A 24,834-nucleotide genomic window follows, 5' to 3' on the forward strand; every position below is an offset into this window, starting at 1 on the left:
ACAGGTTTTACTATCCTAGTGTTGGTCCCCACAATGTAGCAAGAACAAGTACACACACACACACACACACACACATATACACAAACATTCATATTCAATTTCAATAGCTTGAAATTTTATAGTAAGAATAAAATCACTGACGTGACACTACGTTAAAAACTAAATGACTGATTTCATTCAGCACAAACAGGGTTTGAGAAAAGCAAAGAAACACATGGTCACATTTATTACACACATTTATTATGACGTTATTTCACTGACAGAAGTTCAACTGCAGTATTAATGTCATGAAGAGAAAAGAAGAGACTCTATAACATCTCACTGTTACTGATTCATCATCAGCTCAAAGCATTATTCTATTATATAGAAACTCACTACAGTCTGATTCATCAGCACAGTTTCACTGATGATTTACCGCTAACCCAAATCCCAGGATAGAGCGGCTGAGTGAATGTGGTCTGGACTGTGTGGATGAGGCTCATTGTGTCAGAGACGCTGTAGAAGGACAGAGTTCCTGCACTGTGATCCACAAACACTCCTATTCTACTGCTGATGGACTTCACAGGGAGATCAGTCTCTATGTTATTGTGTATGAATGAGTATCTGTAGGGAGTGCAGTCCAAACTCCAGGACTGATTATTATTTCCAAACCGACACTCATCACCTGATCCCTTCCTGTTGATGCTCTTATATGACACTGATATACGCACACCTTTATTCCCTCTCCACTCCAGCTCCCAGTAACAGCGTCCACACACACTCTCTCTACACAACACCTGACGATAATGATCAAATCTGTCTGGATGATCAGGATACGACGCGGCTGTGAAAGCCTCAGTAATCACTCTGTTGTTCTCAGAGAGATGGAGGTATCTATGTGCTGTGTTCAGATCCGGAGTGAGCTGATGGGAATCTGATGGAGATAAAACACATCAGAATCAGGAATTATGAATCTGTTTGATGTTTTCATGTAGCTGAACTCTTCATGTTCAGTGTATCATCAGTGTGTCAGTACAGATGAGCAGATATCCTGTGCAAATCATCATTTACATCATCAATTATAAAACTCTTCTTTCACCTTCTACAGGAAGAACATGAACACACTCAGTGAGTTTTTCTTAGTGTGGTTTTCTTACTGACTTACATTGTAGGAAGTCGTTCCTGGTCCTGGGAACAATGTTGGTGAATGTGACTGTGGAAATCAACAGACATGAACAGTGTGATTCTCATGATCCTGCATCCATTCCTAACACATTTCTAATATGATGTTCTCCATGATATGAGATGATGATGGACTCGTTTCTGAGAGCAGATGAATCTCCAGGACTTTACCTCTGTCTGAGATCTTCTTGAGATCCTCTTTGCAGAAATCCACCAGTTTGTCTCTCAGCTGATGGACAGATTCTCTTAGATCATCAGAAGTGAAGAGAGAACTGAAGGGATCATCATTTACATCTGCAGTTTCAGGAGGTGCTGAGAGAGACTGAAAACTCTACAGAAAACAAATCAAAACTCATCAGCTTCACACATCACCCAATAAAGTCTTGTACACACTCCACAATTTTAGTAATCCTATAACATTTCATGTTGCATTTTTATTGGCTGGTCAGTAAACATGGGTTGTGGCAGCAAATGCACTGTGCGATGATCAGGCTGAATTTCTGACACTGTCAGAAAATTATCTTAGGTTATGTTTGGTCGCAAGACTGTGACAATGGCTGTCTTTGAACCTATCTCACTGTACGACGTAGGGCCACGGATTAGGAGCCACGATCACAGAAATCGCTACGATTTCACAATGCCAACATCAGATTTGTGAGGCTCTTGTTGACTTGACTGATCTCACTCTATTCCAGCACTTTCACAGCTTGAGTTTCATTCTTCTCATATTCATTATATCACATTAGAGCTAGAGCTATAGCTTGGATGATAAAATGTCTGCTAAGAACATAAATGTCCGTCTAACAGCTCAAGCACATCAGTGGAGTCTCATTGTAGGGTTGAGTGGATTTGCTCAGAAAAAAACAGCTCAAAGGCTTCGATTAGTTTGACCATTACTTATAACTTTAAAGCTGTTATTGTCACAGCAGGATGTGTCTCAAGTCCACTATGATGGTGTTCTTCTAGATCTGTGTCACCTGCAGGAACTGGATGTGATCCTGTGTGTGTGAAAGCTGCTCCAGCTCAGTGTCTCTCCTCCTCAGATCATTGATCTCCTGCTCCAGTCGCTCCAGTCGTCCTTCAGCTCCACTCACCGCTCGCTTTTCCTGATCTCTGATCAGTCGTATCAGCTCAGAGTAGCTTCTCTTAATGGAGCGGATGAGCTCAGTAAAGATCCTCTGACTGTCCTCCACTGCTGTCTGTGCAGAGCGCTGTTAGGCACACAGTGATTCAGGCTTCAGTGGGACTGAAAGAGACAAGAGAGTCTGAACTGAGACTGAGACAAACTTCTCTTCTTCTCCAGACTCACCTTCTGAGACTCCACAGCCTCTCTCAGCTGCTGAAGATCTTTCTCTCTCTGCTGGATTCTCTGCTGGAACGTCTTTTGCGTCTCCTTCAGCTGCTTCTGCAGGACAAACAGATGATAGTGAATATCACAAAAAACTACCGCAACACAGGAAGTATAAGATGAAAGTAAAACTGACACAGAAACTAACAGTGTGTCTGTGTAATTAAGCTGCAGCTCTAAACAAAAAATTTATGATCACTTCACTGTATTAACTTGATCTCTAGTTTTAAATACCTGTTTCTCTGTCCTCTGTGCTGCAGCTGATACAGTGTCGTGGTTTTTATGTTCATCCATCGTACACAGCACACATATACATTTCTGGTCAGTGCAACAGAAAACCTCAAGGATCTTCTCATGTTTCTGGCAGATCATCTCCTGCAGTCGTCCAGTGGCATCAGTCAAATTGTGTCTCTTTCCTTTAAACCAATTCTCATGTTGTTCAAGGTGATTCTGACAGTAAGAGTTCAGACACATCAGACAGGACTTGACGGCTTTGTATTTTCTTTCACTACAGACATCACACTGCACATCTCCAGCTCCAGCATCACAGTCAGCAGGACGTTTCCTCTTCAGTTTCTCTACTACTTCAGTCAGCATGGTGTTTGTAGCTAAAGCAGGTCTTGGACTGAAGGTCTGTCTGCACTGAGGGCAGCTGTAGACTCTCATCTGATCCTCCTGATCCCAGCGGCTTGTAATACAAGTTTTACAGTAACTGTGTCCACACTGGATGGTCACTGGATCCTTCAGGATATCCAGACACACTGCACACAAGAATTCATCCTGAAAAAGTGTAGCTTCTTCCATTTTACTGCTTGAGTGCAGTCACACTACAGCTCAACTACACAGTTTTACTTTCTCTTTCCCTGGACTCACGTGTTTCCTGTTTCCTGGTTCTGTGTTTGAGTGATGTGCGTTATGTCTGAGAGTCTGTAAATCATGTTCCTCTTCCTCATTATATTCTATATGCAGACATTATGATTATTATCACTTTTTCCTTATGTATTGTATTATAAAAGGAAAAGGTGGAAATTAACCGTCTGATACGTAATACTTCCCGGTACCTCTGTGTAAGGGGTGTGTTCTTGTCTCCAGCTGCTTTCCGATTGTCTGGATCATCAGCTTATTAAATCATGTTAAGAAATTTTGTTTGAACATATCATCTTCTGTGTTACAGAGTGAACAAGACGTGAAGTGTGTGGATCCATATGCAAGCTTTGTTAAACAGAGACATGGTCATACAAGAGGCAGGGTCGAACCTCAGCAACATCAGATAAAGGACCAGGTCCATGTAGAGCTGTAGGACCTTGGGACTGATGCAGGGCCGGTGGAGCCAGCTGGCGATCAGGAGTTGAGGACAACCACAGCAGAGCAGACATGTCTGAAGACTGATACTTCACACTCATGTTCATTGGTAGTAACTGGACGATCAGGTAGTTCACTAGTGGCCTCTCTGGCAATGACAGGGTTATCAGTACATACAGGAAGTTCATAGACGACATCCTTGGTAGTGACAGACAGGGCTGAGAGTTTATAGGTAGGCCTCCGTAGCCGTGACATGACAGACAGGGATTCATAGACAGCCTCCATAGCCATGGCAGGACAGACAGGGAGTTCATTAATGGGTGCCACTACCATAACCAAAACTGATGTGAAAACTTGACTTCAGGAGGTTCTGCAGCCTCAGTCACCACCTCTGGGGGATCTGGAATGGGCGCTGGAATTCCTGGAGGTTCTGCAGCCTCAGCCGCCACCTCTGGCAATCCTTCCGCAGAAGTCGCTGGCTCTGGAATTTCAGTGGTAGTGAACGCAGCCCGTAAACACCAGAAAGCAATCTGGGGAAAGACAAGGGGATTGCTTCTGGGACAGGAGGGTTAGAGAGCTCTGGATTAGGAATACCAGCTGCACATGCTGACACCAGTGGTGCATCCCTCACACTGAATACAAGACTGAGATACTGAAGATCTGACCTTGAAGGTCTGGGTGCCGCAGACAGGACATGATGTGACTCTAGATGATCAGCTGTGACGTGACGAGACGCTGGATGATCAGCTGTGACGAGATTGTCTGAGACAATAACTGTCTGGTTTGGCTCAGCTACAAAATCAACACCAGAAGATTACAGAGAACAGTTTGGACTGCCGAGTGGATTATTGGTGCTCCCCTACCCTCCCTTCAAAAACTGTATACATCCAGAGTGAGGAAAAGAGCTCAGAAAATCACTCTGGATTTCTCACATCCAAGTTATCCCCTTTTTGAAGCTTGGGTCGGTGATACAGAGCCCCAAAAACCAGGACAGCCAGGGACAAGAACAGTTTCATCCCCTAGGCAATCTACCTTATGTACAGTCATACAGTAGAAAGGATGACAGTGTTCCCACATTATAGTGTATACCATCCACAGAAATGGACCACAAGAGTTGTCTTTGATTGTGGTGCTACCTTTCAAGGTAAATCCCTCAACTCAGAACTTTTTCAGGGTCCTGATTTGACCAGCACACTTTTCGATGTCCTCACTAGATTTCACCAAGATCCAGCAGCGGTTATGACAGATGCCAAAACAACGTTCCATTTGGTCAGAGTATCAAAGTTAGAGACTAAAGACTTTTTGTGATTCCTCTGGGGACCAGATGGTGATGCCAGTATGCCTGGGGTGGAACATCAAATGCTAGTACATCTTTTTGGGGCAGTGTCAACCCCCCAATTGTGCTATAAGAAAGATAACAAAGACTGTTTTCAATCTGAGGTAATAAGCACTGTTGAGAACAACTTGTATGTGGATGACTGCTTAAAATCACTTTCAACAGAGCATGAAGCAGTAAAGATGGTAAAAAAACCTTATATCTCTCTGTCAAACAGGAGAGTGAGAAACAGTTGCCCTGTTCCTACACATATTCTATGTAAAGTTCAGAATGTAAAGAAATTGGATCTTGACATGGAAAAGCTTACCACTGAAATAGCTCTTGGATCGTTTTGGTGCATGGAGAATGATGTGTTTAAGCTCAGACTTACTATCAGTTATAAGCTCTATATATGATCCACTTGGATTTTTGAGTCCATTTACTCTACTTGCAAAATTGATTCTCCAAGATCACTGTACAAGTAAATGTGGTTGCAATGAGGAAATACCACTAGCTGCTGTGGAAAAGAAGAAAGAAGAGGAATGGCCTAAAATGTCCCTGGTACCCATGTCACTCTCACTTGACAATATGGAAGTTAAACACCAGTGTGTACAGTACTGTCATTAAAGACAAAGAAATTCCTACCAGCCAACTGCTTAACTACTTCTCAAGTTGGACAAAACTAAAGATTGAAATACTAATAATATTGAAATGCCAATTCTGCAGCCAACAAAATTCTGTGGAGATGTGTGGTGTGTAAACGTGTAAGAGGAAAAATTGGATACAAGCTGATCTTTCAGCAGTGTTGGAGTTGACTACTTTAGACCTTTCGTGACAATAAGAGGTAGAAGTCAAGTAAAAAGCAGAGCAGTTTGCCTAGAAATGACTCACTGACCACAGATTCCTGCACTGACGCTTTAAGATGATTCATAGCCAGAAGAGGACAAGTGCTGCATATTTGATCTGGTAATACACTAACCTGATGTGTGCAGAGAGAGAGTTACAGAATTCCCTTTCAGAGTGGAACCAAAGCAGTATCCAAAAGGCAATGCTCCAGAAAGGGACTGACTGGATGTTTGATCCTCCAGGAGCCTCACATAATGGGGGAGTATGGAAGACGCTCATTCGTATGGTGAGGCAGATCTATTGCTCTATTTTGCCACACCCTTGATGATGAAAAATTACAAACACTCTTTTGTGAGGTAAAATCAATCTTGAATAGTTGTCCCATTAACACATTGTCTGATGAACTTGAACAGCGACTTGTGATATAAGAACACAAAACACGGGCCAGAGCAACATAAGGTGAATAATGAAAATTATTTATTGACTGAATGTGATTATTTGAACTGAAAGATAATCCTAATAGTAAATAATATAAATTATTGATGTGTCATTTCATTAAAAACTAAATTACTGATTTCAATCAACACAAACATAAAAGTACAGAAACACATGGTCACTCAGCAGGACTCTGATCTTACTGTCTATATGAGGATTTATTACACTCATTTATTCTGACGTTATTTATTTAAACTCTATTTTCATTTTCTTCAGAAAAACATAAATGTACAGTACCACCAAAATCATGTACATGCTACACTAGACTTGACACTTATAGCAAAAAATAACTTGGAACTCCATCAACCACCCCAACCCCTCACCTCAACAATTACAATAACTGTAGATTGTAAAGTTTCTACAAGTACTCAACAAAAAGCATATTTTACATAAGTAGCAGAATTAAAATGTGCAATAATTTCACCTGCTGGACAGCAACAGTCAAATTAAAATAAGGAGTAACCAGACAATGTTATTAGAGAGACAAAAAAATCTTGTAGGCATATAATGACCTTTAAACGTTTTAGTCTTTTGTAAGAATAGCCTTATTGTTTTCCAAATCCAATTGAAAATTGATAATTTATCCTTTAATGTAAATCTCAATTCTTCCATGTGCAACTTATTTCCCAGTTCCCAAGCCCACATCTCAAACGTGGGGAAGGCATCAGCTTTCCACATCTGTAAAATAAGTCTTTTTGCAAGCATCATACAGAATGAGATGTCCTGTGTTTAATACCCATTACAAAAGCATCCTCTGCTCTGCTGAAGTTCAACACAAGGTTCAGGTTCCAGATTGATAGAGTGTGCATCAGAAAGAAATGTAAATATACATTGCCAGAATGGCTGTATTTTACTACATGATCATAAAAAAATGAAACAGGGTGCCTACTGAGGTTTTACTTCTGACGTGTTATTTCCTTGACAGAAGTTCAGCTGCAATATTAATGTCATGAAGAGAAATGAAGAGACTCCATAACATCTCACTGTCACTGATTCATCATCAGCTCAAAGCATTATGGGTAGAATCTCTCTACAATCCATTCTGATTCATCAACACAGTTTCACTGATGATCCATTAAAAACAACATTATATCCAGCATAGAGCGGCTGAGTGAATGTGGTCTGGACTGTGTGGATGAGGCTCATTGTGTCAGAGACGCTGTAGAAGGACAGAGTTCCTGCACTGTGATCCACAAACACTCCTATTCTACTGCTGATGGGCTTCACAGGGAGACGATCCTCATAGTTATTGTGTCTGAATGAGTAACTGTTAGAAAAGCAGATCAAACTTAGATCCAAACCCACACTCATCACCCTGTCCCTTCCTGCTGATGCTCTTATATGATACTGATATAAAGACACGAGTCCCTCTCCACTCCACCTCCCAGTAACAGCGTCCACACACACTCTCTCTACACAACACCTGAAGCCAATATTCAAATCTGTCTGGATGATCAGGATACCGCTGCTTCTTTTTAGCTTGGGTAATCACTCTGTTGCTCTCAGACAGACGGAGCCATTGATTCATTGTGTTCATGGAGATAAAACACATCAGAATCAGGAATTATGAATCTGTTTGATGTTTTCATGTAGCTGAACTCTTCATGTTCAGTGTATCATCAGTGTGTCAGTACAGATGAGCAGATATCCTGTGCAAATCATCATTTACATCATCAATTATAAAACTCTTCTTTCACCTTCTACAGAAAGAACATGAACACACTCAGTGAGTTTTTCTGCTTGTTTTCTTACTGACTTACATTGTAGGAAGTCGTTCCTGGTCCTGGGAACAATGTTGGTAAATGTGACTGTGGAAATCAACAGACATGAACAGTGTGATTCTCATGATCCTGCATTCATTCCTAACACATTTCTAATATGATGTTCTCCATGATATGAGATGATGATGGACTCGTTTCTGAGAGCAGATGAATCTCCAGGACTTTACCTCTGTCTGAGATCTTCTTGAGCTCCTCTTTGCAGAAATCCTCCAGTTTGTCTCTCAGCTGACAGACAGATTCTCTCAGGTCATCAAAAGCGACGAGAGAACTGAAGGGATCATTTCTGTCTGTAGATTGAGGACGTGCTGAGAGAGACTGGAAACTCTACAGAAAACAGAAATCAAAACTCATCAGCTCCACACTTCACCCAATAACCTGCACCAACATCAGATTTGACTTGACTGATCTTTAGTAACTCACCTCAATCCAGCACTTTCACAGCATCAGCTTCATTCTTCTCATATTTATTACATCACATTAGAGCTACAGATTCTAGTATTTGACACTTACACTATATGTGAACTTTCTAGGAAATAGTTTGTGTGATAAAACATCTGCTGAGAACATAAATGTCCATCTAAAAGCTCAAACACATCAATGGAGTCTCATTGTAGGGTTGAGTAGATTTGCTCAGGAAAAGCAGCTCAAATATTAGATTGACCATTATTTATAACTTTAGAGTGGTTAGAGATACTGACACTTTACAAGGACCCTTAAGGCACAATCAGATTTGGTTTGGTGTAAATACACTGAAGCATTGCTAATAAACAGCATCATGTTTGGGGTCTTCATGGTCAAATTCAGGCAAATAAAAATACATTTTATCAGGTTTGAGGATCACCTATTCAAATTTTGATGAACGTAATTCAGAATTGGTACTATCAAGTTCACTGATTTTACCATGAAACATGAGGAAAAGTTAAACTGTTAGTGACGTTTGAACTGTTGGTGGTGCTAGTGGGCATTGAATATATCTTCCAGAAGAAAGAGTTCAGAAAATTATTCCTACGAGATTTCCACAGCCATTTGCAAGCGGCGTCTCTTTCAGAAGAAGATGATCAGATGAGAGTCTGATTGATGATTATATAATAAGACACTGATGAAATGTTTCTCTGTGAGTCTTCTGTCACAGCAGGATGTGTCTCAAGTGCACTATGATGGTGTTCTTCTAGATCTGTGTTACCTGCAGGAACTGGATGTGATCCTGTGTGTGTGAAAGCTGCTCCAGCTCAGTGTCTCTCCTCCTCAGATCATTGATCTCCTGCCCCAGTCGCTCCAGTCGTCCTTCAGCTCGACTCACCGCTCGCTTTTCCTGATCTCTGATCAGCTGTATCAGCTCCTCCACTGCTGTCCGTGCAGAGCTCTGTTAGGACACAGTGATTCAGGATGAAAGAGGAGAGTCTGAACTGAAACTGAGACAAACTTCTCTTCTTCTCCAGACTCACCTTATGAGACTCCACAGCCTCTCTCAGCTGCTGAAGATCTTTCTTTCTGTGCTGGATTCTATGATGGAACCGTCTCCGCATCCTCGTCAGCTGCTTCTGCAGGACAAAAAGATGATAGTGAATGTGACAGAAAACTACTGCCACTAAATCATGTGAACAGATGAATCCAGTAAAAGTGGAGCTGATAACTAATGGCTGTAGGTTCAGACTCCAAAATTGATGATCGGTCACTGCAGAGTCTCAGTCAAGTCTCGAGTCTTTGGTCACAAGTCCGAGTCGAGTCTTAAGTCATTTAATGGCTCACTAAAAAAATCAAAACACTGAGAATCCTCATGTATTTAAATTTTCCTATTTACGAAGCTGCTTTATAGGCTATAAACAAAATATATGATCTATGAGGTGTTAAGAGGTAAGGTAAGGTTAATGTATATGTGTGCAATCGGCATGCTGACTGCAGGAATGTCCACCAGAGCTGTTGCCCGTGAATTGAATGTTCATTTCTCTACCATAAGCTGTCTCCAAAGGTTTTTCAGAGAATTTGGCAGTACATCCAACCGGCCTCACAACCGCAGAACATGTGTAACCACACCAGCCCAGGACCTCCACATCCAGCATCTTTACCTCCAAGATCGTCTGAGACCAGCCACCCGGACAGCTGCTGCAATATTTGGTTTGCATAACCAAAGAATTTCTGTCAGAAACTGTCTCAGGAAGCTCATCTGCATGCTCGTTGTCCTCATCAGGGTCTCGACCTGACTGCAGTTTGTCGTTGTAACCGTCTTGAGTGGGCAAATGCTCACATTCGATGGAGAGGTGTTCTCTTCACGGATGAATCCCAGTTTTCACTGTACAGGGCAGATGGTAGACAGTGTGTATGGCATCGTGTGGGTGAGTGGTTTGCTGATGTCAACGTTGTGGATTGAGTGGCCCATGGTGGCGGTGGGGTTATGGTATGGGCAGGCATATATTATGGACAATGAACACAGGTGCATTTTATTGATGGCATTTTGAATGCACAGAGATACCGTGACGAGATCCTGAGGCCCATTGTTGTGCCATTCATCGACGACAATCACCTCATGTTGCAGCATGATAATGTACAGCCCCACGTTGCAAAGATCTGTACACAATTCCTGGAAGCTGAAAACATCCCAGTTCCAGCATACTCACAGGACATGTCACCCATTGTGCATGTTTTGTATCCTCCGGATCGGCGTATACGACAGCGTGTTCCAGTTCCTGCCAATATCCAGCAATTTTGCACAGCCATTGAAGAGGAGTGGACCAACATTCCACAGGCCACAATCAACAACCTGATCAACTCTATGCGAAGGAGATGTGTTGCACCAAGTAAGGCAAATGGTGGTTACACCAGATACTGACTGGATTTCGGACCCCCCCCCCCAATACAGTAAAAGTGCACATTTTAGAGTGGCCTTTTATTGTGTCCAGCCTAAGGCACACCTGTGCAATAATCATGCTGTCTAATCAGCATCTTGATATGCCACACCTGTGAGGTGGATGGATTATCTCAGCAAAGGAGAAGTGCTCACTAACACAGATTTAGACAGATTTGTGAACAATATTTGAGAGAAATAGGCCTTTTCTGTACATAGAAAAAGTCTTAAATCTTTGAGTTCAGCTCATGAAAAATGGGGGCAAAAACAAAAGTGCTGTGTTTATAAGTTTGGTCAGTGTATATAAGTCAGGGATATTCAATTAAAGTTCCAAGTTCCTAAATATTCTTCCAAGCAGAGTTCTATCCTAGGCATCTAACAGCAATTTTCCCAATTATAATTAGATATTTTAAGAACAGGTGAATAGTCCACTCTATTAGTTTATGTTGCTTAATGACATATTGTGTCAATAAAGCTTTCTGGTGCAAACAGTGAAACTCTTCTTGCAGCTGCTGTTCATTTCTGCTGTGGTGTGCAGTGTGAATGCTGTAAGCTGTTAACATGGGTGCAGATATAAACATATGAAACAAATGTCAGCAATATTTCATCAGTGTCTAGTTTTAAATACCTTTTTCTCTGTCCGCTGTTCTGAAGCTGATGCAATGTCATGATTTTTATGTTCATTAACCGTACACAGCACACATATACATTTCTGGTCAGTGCAACAGAAAACTGGCAGATCATCTCCTGCAGTCGTCCAGTGGCATCAGTCACTTTGTGTCTCTTTCCTTTAAACAAACTCTCATGTTGTTCAAGGTGATTCTGACAGTAAGAGTTCAGACACATCAGACAGGACTTGACAGCTTTGTATTTTCTTCCAGTACAGACGTCACACTGCACATCTCCAGCTCCAGCGTAACAGTCAGCAGGAAGTTTGGTCTTCTTCAGTTTCTCCACCACTTCAGTCAGCATGGTGTTTCTAGCTAAAGCAGGTCTTGGACTGAAGGTCTGTCTGCACTGAGGGCAGCTGTAGACTCTCATCTGATCCTCCTGATCCCAGCGGTTAGTAATGCAGCTCTTACAGTAACTGTGTCCACACTGGATGGTCACTGGATCCTCCAGTAGATCCTGACACACTGGACACATGAACTCATCCTGAAAAATTGTGGCTTTTGCCATTTTACTGCTTGAATACATGAACTACACTTCAGTTTCTCTTTCTCTGAGCACACGTGCTTCCTGTTTCCTGGTTCTGTGTTTGAGTGATGCGGTGTAGGGGAGTAACTAGTTGCATGTAACGTCATTTAAATTACAAAATAAAGTTACGCCATTTAATTTACAAAATAAATGTAATTGTAATTAGTTACAGTTACTGAGAAGAAATTGAAGTTAAAGTTAAATGTCAATAATTACAAAGGGTTTTTTTCTGAATTTACTGTAAATTAACAGTTTTTTTTCTAAGGCACTGTTGGATATCAGTGTTTCCTGTCATAGCTGTGCAAAGATTTGATTTCAAAAAACAGTATCATAGCTATTAAACTTGTATTATAAAAGGAAAAGTTGGAAAGTCAACCTCTTTAATAAAAAATAAAAAATGTACTCAAAGATGAAGAAACTCCCATTTACAGACCTGGTAACCTTGGAAACATTTTTGAGTACCACTAGTGTCACAGAAAGGGACACAGGGCTGGGGCTTTGATGGATAATGTCAAAATTGTAATTCTGCATTATGCTAAATTTGATGCAAGATATTTTCCAAAGCTTGGTACTCAGGGTGTGCACTTAGTCACAAACACATTTGTGCTATTCCTGTCATACAGTATTTTAGAGAAACAGTAGGGATTCAACAATACAGTTAGCCAATAGTTCATTAAATACCTACATTTTTTTTTTTTTTTTTTTTTTTTTTGATTTAAAATGCAATTTAAAAAAAACTGCAGTACACTTCTGTACACTTTAGAAAAATATGGATTGTCACATGCCTGCTTCAAATTTCATCAAATTTCTTTTGATAGAAGAATTATTTTTAATGAATTGTACATTATTTACCACTATAAACACATGTAATGACTTTTTTACTCATATTGGACACCAGCGGGTGCCTAGATCAGAAACTCCTCAACAAAAAGAAAATTACCATGGTTTTATGTCTGTTTTCCATTCCGGACTGACACCACCTGTGCAGATTAACTGTTTTTGCAGTGTTCAGGGAAAGCACCTCCGCAGCACGTTCTTAACATAAGAGAAAGATACAGTCATTTCTGCTTACTGCTTTTTTTCTGCAGTGAATTTTACTGAGATATTTTCAGAGATGATAGACAAGAAGTTATAGAATAATAATTTAATGAAAACCTAATTTTGACAAAAAAATCTCATTTGACCTATTTTTTGAAGTTCCTGAAAGCGTCCCAGTGCGACATCTGACAGGTTTTCCCACATCGCATCACATATATATATTTATGCCATTTGTATAACCACAGTTGTACAAATACCATGGTTAAACTATGGTCAGTGTAGTGTCACTACAAAATGAAAGGAGGACACAGCGAAGTGCAGTTTTAGATATAATTTATTGACTAAAGGTCACATCATATAAAAAAGAAATTAAATGAAATAAACTAAACCAAACAAAATGAAGCTCAAACAAAAAAAGGGCACCACCATCCACAGTAACACAAAGTTTTATTTTATAATAAATTTGTGGTCTAGGGGTATGATTCTCACTTTGGGTTCAGATCCCAGACGAGCCCCCACATTCGTCATTGTCATTTGGTCCAGTAGTGAGCCAATCGCTAAAGTGAGGGAGATCTCCTCCCTATTAGGCGTTGTTTTTAAGTTGGAGCACATGCAAAACTGCAAAAAGTGTGTGGCGCTATGCAATGCATCCGCTAACCATGTACAATAGAGTGGGATCAGTCACCCACACAGCGCTGATGAACCTGCACTGCGCTTCTGCCACAATGTAAAGTGATAAACAGCGCAAGTCGCTTGATCCATTCAGATGTCACACAGAACTGTGTTATACAGCCGTGTGTAATAAGAACATTAAAGATTTTGTAGTGATGCTGGCTGAAAACAGACACAACAATGTAAACTGCATGACAAGGTAAATTGGAAAATGGCAATACATGGGCGTGTCAATTCAGCACCATAGTAATTTATGGCAGAGGTCTGTTCCTGGGGACCCACTATCCTGAAGAGTTTGGCTACAACTCTAATCAAACACACCTGAAGCGGCCAGTCAAGCTCCTCAAGACTGGTTGAAAATTGCAGGCAGGTGTGCTGAAGCAGGTTGAAAATAGACTTTCCAGGAGAGTGGGTCCCCAGGAGCAGGGTCGAAGACCTCTGTGTTTTGGCAGAAATGTATTTACTATAAATGTTACTGTTATTACTTATTTTAAATATTGGGAAATACTTCACTTTTATAGAAGGTATTTTTATAGTTCTACCAGAAAGACTGGGAAGTGATGACTCAAAAGTATTTATTTGACTAAACCAATACATAAAAACAGAATTCTTTGGCCACAGAGGGAAAGGCCCCAATGGACCACAGAGGGAGAGGCCCTGACAGGCAACTGGAGTGAAAGACAAAGATAGACCATAGAAAGAAATCCTGGGCAGGCTATAGATAGAAGGGCCACGAGAAATGGACTGCAGAGAAAGGCTAAGATAAGTCATAGAGAGAAAACCTCAAAAGATTGTTAGGAGTAATATGAATAGGTATTGCACCTCCACCAGTGTTTGCATTAGATTACCATGAGGATAACTTGATAATATTTGCTGAGCCTTCGAGATGATTTGTGGTTCAGGTTTAATGTATGATTCTAATGCAGAGGAAGACCATCTGCCCAGTAGCTTGATGGCTGATGAGGAATGGCCAGTGTATTGAAGCAGTGACAGACCTCAGTTTTCTAAAGCTGTGCCTAAATTAGAGCTCAACCAGGCCTTAGTTATTGGTGCACCATTAGGTAAAATAAATAGGGGAGAAAGTGCAGAGACGTATTTTAAGATATCTAATCATTGGGGCAGAATTGGTAATCAGGGACAACGTGACGCCTGATCATTAATCGTTTTTGGAATGCTTAAGGAAAATGGTGAAGAAGTTAATAAAGTGAATAAGTGAATAAGAATAAAGTGAATATCAGATAGTAAGAAATGTAGTGAAAAATCAAAATGCTTAGATTCAGAGTTATGATATCTAGCGTTAAAATGTAATGCCTGCAAGCAGTATCCGTACTTTAAATTATGATTTTCAAACAGACGGGCGTAATTAGATTAGGAAAAATGGGTTTTTCGAAATGAAAGACAAAACGTCACAAACAAGGACCAAGCAGATGTATAGGCTGTAAGAGTAGAGTATCTCAGCCAGATAACTTAATTAACTGAATGGTGTTATTAACCGAAGTGTAATGCAGAGAAAATGGTTCTGAGGGGAAGCATTCATTGATGCTTGCTGTAAAACTGGAATGTAGAGAGGACATGTTGAATATTAACCGTTTTTTCCCTGAATCTTTGCGGGTGGCAACTCAGAGCAAATTAACCCAAAAAGGACTAAAAGGAGGAGAGCCGACTGTAAATTTTTTGCTACAAAACAAGTAGAGAGAGAAAAGGACTTCTATCTGAAACCCTTGGGACAGGCTGGTAATCAACAAAAGACGGATCAGGGTGAGAAGAGAGATAGGAAGAAAGTTAATTTTAAGCACCATGGACAGTGTCTGGAGCTCGGATTTTGTAGGCTTTAGGGCAAAAAAGTTCAGAGTGACTGTAAGAGTTACAGGCAGCACAAGCCAGAATTTTCTAGACTCCAAAATGATGAACTAAGAGTTCAGTGTCTGTGATTTACCAGTCAATCCTTGAGTTGTGTAGAGTAGCGAAAGATGCAAACTTTGCAGAGAGGGACTTATGGTATTCTTAAAATAGCGTACCCACGTATCTGTGATTAAAAATGATTTGATGTACTCTGCTTGATTGAAACCTGGCTAAAAACAAATGATTATAATGTTCTAAATGAGTCCTGAGTCCAGCATACTTCAGAAACCCTCCACCTTCCCCAGCTCCACTTGCATAGATCTGTTACGAGGTAATTCATGTGTGCTATATAAGGGTTATTTATCAACACAGTTTCACTGATGCTTTACGAACCCAAATCCCAGGATAGAGCGGCTGAGTGAATGTGGTCTGGACTGTGTGGATGAGTTTCATTGTGTCAGAGACGCTGTAGAAGGACAGAGTTCCTGCACTGTGGTCCACAAACACTCCTATTCTACTGCTGATGGACTCTACAGGGAGACCAGTCCATATGTTATTGTGTATGAATGAGTAATTGGAGGAAGAGCAGAGCAAACTCCAGGACTGATCATTACATCCAAACACACACTCTTTACCCCGTCCTTTCCTGCTGATGCTTTTATATGACACTGATATATGCACATTTCCGCTCAACTCCAGCTCCCAGTAACAGCGTCCACACACACTCTCTCTACACAACACCTGATTATAATGATCAAATCTGTCTGGATGATCAGGATACGACTGGACTGTGTCAGTGTCAGTAATCACTCTGTTGTTCTCAGACAGACGGAGGGATTCATTCACTGTGTTCAGATCCAGAGTGAACTGATGGGAATCTGATGGAGATAAAACACATCAGAATCAGGAATTATGAATCTGTTTGATGTTTTCATGTAGCTGAACTCTTCATGTTCAGTGTATCATCAGTGTGTCAGTACAGATGAGCAGATATCCTGTGCAAATCATCATTTACATCATCAGTTATAAAACTCTTCTTTCACCTTCTACAGGAAGAACATGAACACACTCAGTGAGTTTTTCTGCTTGTTTTCTTACTGACTTACATTGTAGGAAGTCGTTCCTGGTCCTGGGAACAATGTTGGTGAATGTGACTGTGGAAATCAACAGACATGAACAGTGTGATTCTCATGATCCTGCATCCATTCCTAACACATTTCTAATATGATGTTCTCCATGATATGAGATGATGATGGACTCGTTTCTGAGAGCAGATGAATCTCCAGGACTTTACCTCTGTCTGAGATCTTCTTGAGCTCCTCTTTGCAGAAATCCTCCAGTTTGTCTCTCAGCTGACGGACAGATTCTCTCAGATCGTCAGAAGAGTTGAGATAACTGAAGAGATCATCATTTCTGTCTGTAGATTCAGGAGGTGCTGAGAGAGACTGGAAACTCTACAGAAAACAGAAATCAAAACTCATCAGCTCCACACTTCACCCAATAACCTGCACCAACATCAGATTTGACTTGATTGATCTTTAGTAACTCAATCCAGCACTTTCACAACATCAGCTTCATTCTTCTCATATTTATTACATCACATTAGAGCTACAGATTCTAGTATTTGACACTTACACTATAAGTGAATTTTCTAGGAAATAGTTTGGATGATAAAACATCTGCTAAGAACATCAATGTCCATCTAACAGCTCAAACACATCAATGGAGTCTCATTGTAGGGTTGAGTAGATTTGCTCAAAGGCTATGATCAGATTGACCATTATTAATAGCTTTAGAGCAGTTAGAGACACTAAAACTTCACAAGGACCCTTAAGACATACTCAGGTTTGTTTGGTTTAAATACACTGAAGCATTGTTAATAAATGCTTAATAATAAGTGGCGTCTCTTTCAAAAGAAGATGATCAGATGAGAATCTGATTGATGATTATATAATAAGGCACTGATGAAATGTTTGTCTGTGAGTCTCCTGTCACAGCAGGATGTGTCTCAAGTGCACTATGATGGTGTTCTTCTAGATCTGTGTTACCTGCAGGAACTGGATGTGATCCTGTGTGTGTGAAAGCTGCTCCAGCTCAGCGTCTCTCCTCCTCAGATCATTGATCTCCTGCTCCAGTCGCTCCAGTCGTCCTTCAGCTCGACTCACTGCAACTTTCAGGCTTCTCTCAGTGAAGCGGATGAGCTCAGTAAAGATCCTCTCACTGTCCTCCACTGCTGTCTGTGCAGAGCGCTGTTAGGACACACAGTGATTCAGGCTTCAGTGGGACTGAAAGAGACAAGAGAGTCTGAACTGAGACTGAGACAAACTTCTCTTCTTCTCCAGACTCACCTTATGAGACTCCACAGCCTCTCTCAGCTGCTGAAGATCTTTCTCTCTCTGCTGGATTCTCTGCTGGAACGTCTTCTGCGTCTCCTTCAGCTGCTTCTGCAGGACAAACAGATGATAGTGAATGTCACAGAAAACTACTGACACTAAATCATCATGTGAACAGATGAATCCAGTAAAAGTGAAGCTGATAACTAATGGCTGTAGGTTCAAACTCCAGAAGTGATGATTGGTTACAATCATCAAACATGATTCTTACATCTAATCTGGTTGAGTAAACAGTAAGCATATTTTGGCGTGATGTGTTGGGTGAGGGCTCCGAGCCCGGAATATGGCCCAAACCTAGAGAACTCCCCCCATCCCAAGTATAGGATAAGGATAGATTAAGAGTGAGGATTTGGGGTGCAGGGGGGATGCAGAAAAACAGTCGAATGACGGAGGTAAGTCGGCTGTGTGCATATATATGACACGTGCTAGTTCGGATAATTAGCTAGATGAATTGCACCTCTGATCGTGCTCCTCCCGAACTTTGTTATCAAACATCATTTATCATGAAGCATAAAACCTGTTTCACACTGCAAACATAAGTATCATGAAAGTGAAACTGAAAACCAACTTAGAGCTTCACTCCATTATTTTATATTGTTTAATCAAAGCCTGTTTAATGAAAGATTGTGTTAATAAAGGTTTCTGGTGCATTTTCAGGAAATAGTTAAACTCTTCTTACAGCTGTTGTTTATTTCTGCTGTCGTGTGCAGTGTGAATGCCAATAGGTGCAGATATAAACACACATGGCACGAGTGTTAGCAATATTTTATCAGTAGTTTTAAATACCTGTTTCTCTGTCCTCTGTGCTGCAGCTGATACAGTGTCGTGGTTTTTATGGTCATCGATCGTACACAGCACACATATACATTTCTGGTCAGTGCGACAGAAAACCTCAAGGATCTTCTCATGTTTCTGGCAGATCATCTCCTGCAGTCGTCCAGTGGCATCAGTCAAATTGTGTCTCTTTCTTTTAAACAAATTCTCATGTTGTTCAAAGTGATTCTGACAGTAAGAGTTCAGACACATCAGACAGGACTTGACGGCTTTGTATTTTCTTTCACTACAGGAGTCGCACTGCACATCTCCAGCTCCAGCGTAACAGTCGGGACGTTTCCTCTTCAGTTTCTCCACTACTTCAGTCAGCATGGTGTTTGTAGCTAAAGCAGGTCTTGTTCTGAAGGTCTGTCTGCACTGAGGGCAGCTGTAGACTCTCATCTGATCCTCCTGATCCCAGCAGTCTGTAATACAGTCTGATCATACAGTAACTGTGTCCACACTGGATGGTCACTGGATCCTTCAGGAGATCCAGACACACTGCACACTTGAACTCATCCTGAAAAACTCTGGCTCCTGCCATTTTACTGCTTGAATACAGAGACACAAACACACAACAGCTCAACCACACTTCCGTTTCTCTTGCCTGAACACACGTGTTTCCTGTTTCCTTGTTCTGTGTTTGAGTGACATGTAACGGAACTTCGTAATTTAATTTCAAAATAAGTGTTGGAGTGAATTTTGCTTTCACCAACCTAGGGAGGCGAAATAGTGTAGTGATGGGTACTCATGTCACAGATGACGTTATGATTCTTGGATCATGTGTCAGTTAATGTGTGGTTATGAGTACATCACATAAGAAAGATTGGTGGGATCTCTAACTTGTAGAATGTTTTACTGTATTATTAACACAAGAAAGACAAGTTGTAATAAAATAAATGTTATTAACAAAAGATAGGCAAGAGTAGTCAACAACTGCTAAATTAATGAAAAAGGAATAAAGTGCATAAGATGCATTAAATGCCAGTGATTATGTTGGGTGTTGCAATGTAAGAGCTACTGTACGTTATCTGGAAATATAAACTGTTGCTACTCTGAAACAGATAAGGTGGAGAACCTTATTTTGATTTGTTATCAGCTGCAATTAACTTTATCATATCTAAAGTAAATTATAAAATCATATGCTGATGATATACAACAATGCCAAGGTCTCTGGAAGAGGTTTGGAAGTGATATTTACATTTGCTGTGGTTGATGAGCAGTCCGGTGGCGGCGACTTCTTCCACTGGTTGCGCTGGTGGCAGTACAGTGGGGAAAGTAGCAGGAATCCATTTTGACAGCCTTGAATGTGAAGCGCTGTAGGATGCTGGTCTCCTGGAGCACCAGATGTGGCCCTGGAGTAGGTGCTGAAGGTTCTAAGCTTGGAACAGGCAACTAAAAATGTCTCTGTGTCTTCTGCCTCTCTGGGCTAGAGACTCAGAACTTGGTCAGTCTGATTTGTCTCTTGTCTAGGATGGAGACTCAGGACATGCCGCATCTGTTGTTGTCTCGGTGGACGAAGACTCTGAACGTAGAGTATCTATTTCCTCACAGGCTGGAGGATCAGAACATGGTCATATCTGTTGCTGCCTTAAAAGCTAGAGACTCGGACTTGGTATCTGTTTTTGTCTCACCCTTGCGGGTTGCAAGGTCCAGTACTTTGGTGTTCTGTTTGTGTCTTTTCCCTATGGGACTCAGACTCAGAATGAAGGTGATCTGTTTCTGTGTCTTCCCTTACCAGACTCAGAACAAGGAGTGTCTTTTGGAAGGGTACCTTTATCCCCTTCTGATGAGGAGGAGATTGCAATTTGGCGCTTCTCCATTTCCATGCTGTGATTGGCTTGTTCCATCAGAGTGGGGGGACACGTGGTGACCCACCCTTCTTTTCTCCTGTTGAATTTATTTGCATACTCCAAACACAAAGTTAGAAAAGTGTCACTTAAGTTTACCAGTGCATTTCTCACTTTCCAAACCATAACCAGAATGCATTTGCCAATGTTACGAACACATTAAGTCCAAACATGATTGGAAAATGTTGAACTGTCATGCATGCGTTCATTTGTCCATTAACAGTTGATTTTGTGTAAGATGTTGCACTACACATTGCTGTCACTAGGAATGCTCATTTCTCTGAATAATTATAAGATGTGTGTGTTGTAGGGTGCATCAGTTTTAAGGTTTGAAAACATAGTTATGAATGGATTTGGATGGATCTGCTGCGTCTGGAGATCCTAAGGAATGTTTATGGTTGGTTTAGGAATCAGTCTCAAGGTGGGTGGAAGGCAGAAACTGCATTTTGACCAATAGGAAGTTTTGTCTTTCCTGGGCTTGGTACCAAAGGTCTTCTTCTTGGCCTCTAAGAGGTGTCTGGCTGTTGTTCTAGCATCTTTGTCTGATGGCGTTGTACAGTTTGCTAATGTTAGTCCACCAAGATCCAAACAAAATGTAGCAAACCTTTGTCCATTATTGAGGTCAGGGAGGAGCCCCAGCCATAAACTGTGCTGTCCAATACAGTGTAATTGTAATTAGTTACAGTTACTAAGAAAAAAAAAACAATTCCAAATTAGGTTACATCTGATTTTTTTCACACACACACACACACACACAGAGTTGTGTTTCCATGTTTTATGGGGACAGTCCATAGGCACAAACTGTATTTTCTATCACCCTACACCTAAACCTAGCCCTTACAGGAGACTGTGCACACTTTTACTTTCTGAAAAAAAGTACAACTCATTCTGCATGAATTATAAGCATGTTTCCTCATGGGGACCTAAAAAATGTCCAGGTACACACACACACACACCACAGATTCTTTCATTAATTGCATTGACTGCATTGCATTGACACCAATGTTTCAGGAGTTTAGGACACAGAATAGGAAACATACTTATTCGATAACTGTTTTATTTCCTATCTGGGTTGATGTATATACTTTAGTTTTTATGATTGAATGCTTTTTTCCAAGGCATCATTAGATATCAGTGTTTCCTGTTATAGATATGCAATGAATTGATTTCAATAACAGTATCATAACTACAGAACTATTTCCTATTATTTAAAATCTGAATTTAATCTCAGAACAATCTCAAAGTAAATAATGGTGCTAAAGTCTGATTTTGTGGGGGCTGTGCTTTCAATTAAATTATTTAAATACTTTACTATCATAAATAATCTTGATTGAAGTGATAAAGGCTTTGAAAGTCTGACAGTAATCAGTGTAAAGTCCTACTGTAAGGTTAACCCTGCCTGGTTTAAATGTTTGACAGTGATGAAAACATTAGAAATGTAATCAAATCTAATCAGTTACATTACTTTTGTAGGAGCCATACTTACTATCTTATGTAATTATTCTACACGTTCATTTAATATTAGTTTGTTGCTATATTGTTAATGTTGTTTATTTCTCAGAGTGTGCGCCCTCTATAGGTGTGAAGGGAAAATACAGGAGGGGAGTGCAGGTGCAAGAGCATACAGTCTTTTGACTGGTGCAGTTAAGTTAAGATGGCATTGCGCAACAAGCCTATAAGTAGCCTTTAAGTTGTTTGTTTATTTCATGATGCAGTTCATTTTTATTTAGGTCACAGTGATTTAGTCTGTGCGTAGTAATAGATCTGGTAGGCAGAGAGAGCAGCATTACTTGCAAAAGCCAATGCACTGCAATGAAAACATGCTATAAAGAAGGAACAAGAACTTCTCTACAGAGGATCTTATGAGGAAGGTCAGCATTACTGAAAGAAAAACTAATATTCTTCTTCAAACGATGAGCCAGGATAAATCAAACACAAGAAGACATTCTGAGAAATTACTTTTCATATAATGTTCATATAATGAAAGTCTGTGTGGTGCAGTGTTGTTTGGCTTCCAACATTCTTCAAAACACAGTTACATTTATTTAGTTTCTTCTCCTGGAGTGAAACGGCTGTGATCTGTGTTTAAAATCACTGTTACAGAGGATTGACGCCACATTCATTAGTCTTAATTTTATTAAGGAGGAATATGAAGCTGCTAGAGGAGTTTTAGTGGCATTAGAGGAAGTGATGTCAGAGGAAGCTGTAGTTTGTGCTCTCATTCACTGCAATAACCGCGGAGCAGCCGAGCTTCACTGCAGCATGAACGTCTGCATTTATCAAGACAACAGAGATTATAAAGCTATATTTAAGTTTTCATGTGTTTGCTGTGCTAATTTATATTGATGTGACCTTTGACCTTTGTTGTGAATGTTGTTTTGTTTTTTTCTTTTTTAAGAAAAAGAGTTTTAAGAACCATCATTCTGTTTCTTCGGATCACTGGACAGTGAGATTATTATAAATAATTACCACTAACTTTTTATTATATATATAATTATTCAGACACCAGATATAATTTTTGATATTTTTTCACTAGTGGGTGCAGGACACTATAGTTCATTTATGTAAGTGAGGATAGCAAAATAAAGTAAATTTAAACATTACTTGGTTGGTCAACAAAGTATTGGTAGTTGTGTAAATATTGTCATACTAACAGTTGTCTGAATTTTTGGTTGATTGTAATTCATTACATACCTTTCTATCAAAGTTACCTGACATTATCAAGATTAATTTGTTCTGACACAATTTAACTCTGAGTTATTGTCATATTTTATCATCATTTTCTAAACTATAGTGAATAAACTGTGAGGAATGTTAATGGTGTGTGTGTATTTATCACATTATGGGACCAAATGTCCCCACAAGGATAGTAATACCAGTAAATTTTGACCTTGTGGGGACATTTTTTTAGGTCTCCATGAGGAAACAGCCTTATAAATCATGCAGAATGAGGTTTTTTTTTGAGAAAGTAAAAGTGTGCACAGTCTCCTGTGAGGGCTAGGTTTTGTAAGGTGGAGAGGGAGACGAGAGGCGAGGGGATCCATATGCACGCTTTTATTTGAGGGACGAGACAGATACATGGTCGAACAGGCAGAGTCAGAACAATAACAAACAGGTATAACGGAGGGAGGCACAAGAGAAGTCCGTGGTACAGGCGAGGGTCGATCAACGGCGAACATAATCCATAACGTGAAACAGAAGAATAATCCTTAAACGAGCGAGAGTCCAGAAAGGCAGGCAGCGAGACAGACGAAACGAGATGGCCAGGCGAGAATACTAAACACAGGAAACTAGGAACTCAGGAACACGGAACTAGGAAACTAGGAACTCAGGAACACGGAACTAGGAAACTAGGAACTCAGGAAACTTAGAAAACTAGGAAACACAGGAAATACAAATACTAGGAAACTAAGGAAACAGTGCTAGCACTAGGAGAGTACTAAACGCTACTGTCACAGTTCTCCACACTAACACTCCACAATACTCGGTGCTTGCCGAGTGAAAGTCCGGGGCTTTTATAGGGTTGCTGATTGGCCACAGGTGTATGGCGCAATCAGCGTGGTGGATAGTGGGAGATGCAGTCCGGGGTGTAGTGCAACAGTCTGAGTGTGATAATGGAACGAGAGCGACATCTGGTGGTGAGTGGACCGCAGGTCACCGACCAGATTTGTGACAGGTTTAGGTGTAGGGTGATAGAAAATATGGTTTGTACACATTACGCCTATGGAATGACCCCATAAAACATGAAAACAACATGTGTGTGTGTGTGAAAATATTTATCAACTATTGCATTTATAAGTTAGAAAGAAAAATATTTAGAGAAATATAAAATGAAACAGTTAAAGAATATAATTAGCATATAGACAAATGCGATACAGAGAGAGAAAAAAAACACGAGAATTCTAAACATTTAATGTGTAGATGTATATACCGATCAGG

The 24,834-nt window shown here is 40.4% G+C and overlaps 3 protein-coding genes across 3 annotated transcripts; all 3 read right to left on the reverse strand.

Moving 5' to 3' along the window:
• Positions 1–236: 236 nt before the first annotated feature.
• LOC127178176 (tripartite motif-containing protein 16-like) lies at positions 237–3,359 on the reverse strand. The gene is made up of 6 exons (XM_051130882.1): positions 2,744–3,359; positions 2,471–2,566; positions 2,139–2,372; positions 1,333–1,492; positions 1,145–1,192; positions 237–913 (listed from the first exon to the last, which is right to left on the reverse strand). The coding sequence occupies exons 1-6, from the start codon at positions 3,311–3,313 to the stop codon at positions 390–392; spliced, it is 1,632 nt and encodes a 543-aa protein (XP_050986839.1). The 5' UTR covers positions 3,314–3,359; the 3' UTR covers positions 237–389.
• Positions 3,360–9,560: 6,201 nt separating this feature from the next.
• On the reverse strand, positions 9,561–12,311 carry LOC127178199 (E3 ubiquitin/ISG15 ligase TRIM25-like). Its single transcript, XM_051130920.1, has 3 exons — positions 11,719–12,311; positions 9,694–9,789; positions 9,561–9,611 (listed from the first exon to the last, which is right to left on the reverse strand). The coding sequence occupies exons 1-2, from the start codon at positions 12,285–12,287 to the stop codon at positions 9,780–9,782; spliced, it is 579 nt and encodes a 192-aa protein (XP_050986877.1). The 5' UTR covers positions 12,288–12,311; the 3' UTR covers positions 9,561–9,611; positions 9,694–9,779.
• Positions 12,312–13,688: 1,377 nt separating this feature from the next.
• On the reverse strand, positions 13,689–19,646 carry LOC127178185 (tripartite motif-containing protein 16-like). Its single transcript, XM_051130901.1, has 6 exons — positions 19,019–19,646; positions 18,188–18,283; positions 17,888–18,088; positions 17,134–17,293; positions 16,946–16,993; positions 13,689–16,717 (listed from the first exon to the last, which is right to left on the reverse strand). The coding sequence occupies exons 1-6, from the start codon at positions 19,445–19,447 to the stop codon at positions 16,203–16,205; spliced, it is 1,449 nt and encodes a 482-aa protein (XP_050986858.1). The 5' UTR covers positions 19,448–19,646; the 3' UTR covers positions 13,689–16,202.
• Between the last annotated feature and the right edge of the window lie 5,188 nt (positions 19,647–24,834).

This window comes from Labeo rohita, chromosome 16, assembly GCF_022985175.1.
Source record: "Labeo rohita strain BAU-BD-2019 chromosome 16, IGBB_LRoh.1.0, whole genome shotgun sequence".
NCBI classification, from domain to species: Eukaryota; Metazoa; Chordata; class Actinopteri; order Cypriniformes; family Cyprinidae; genus Labeo; species Labeo rohita.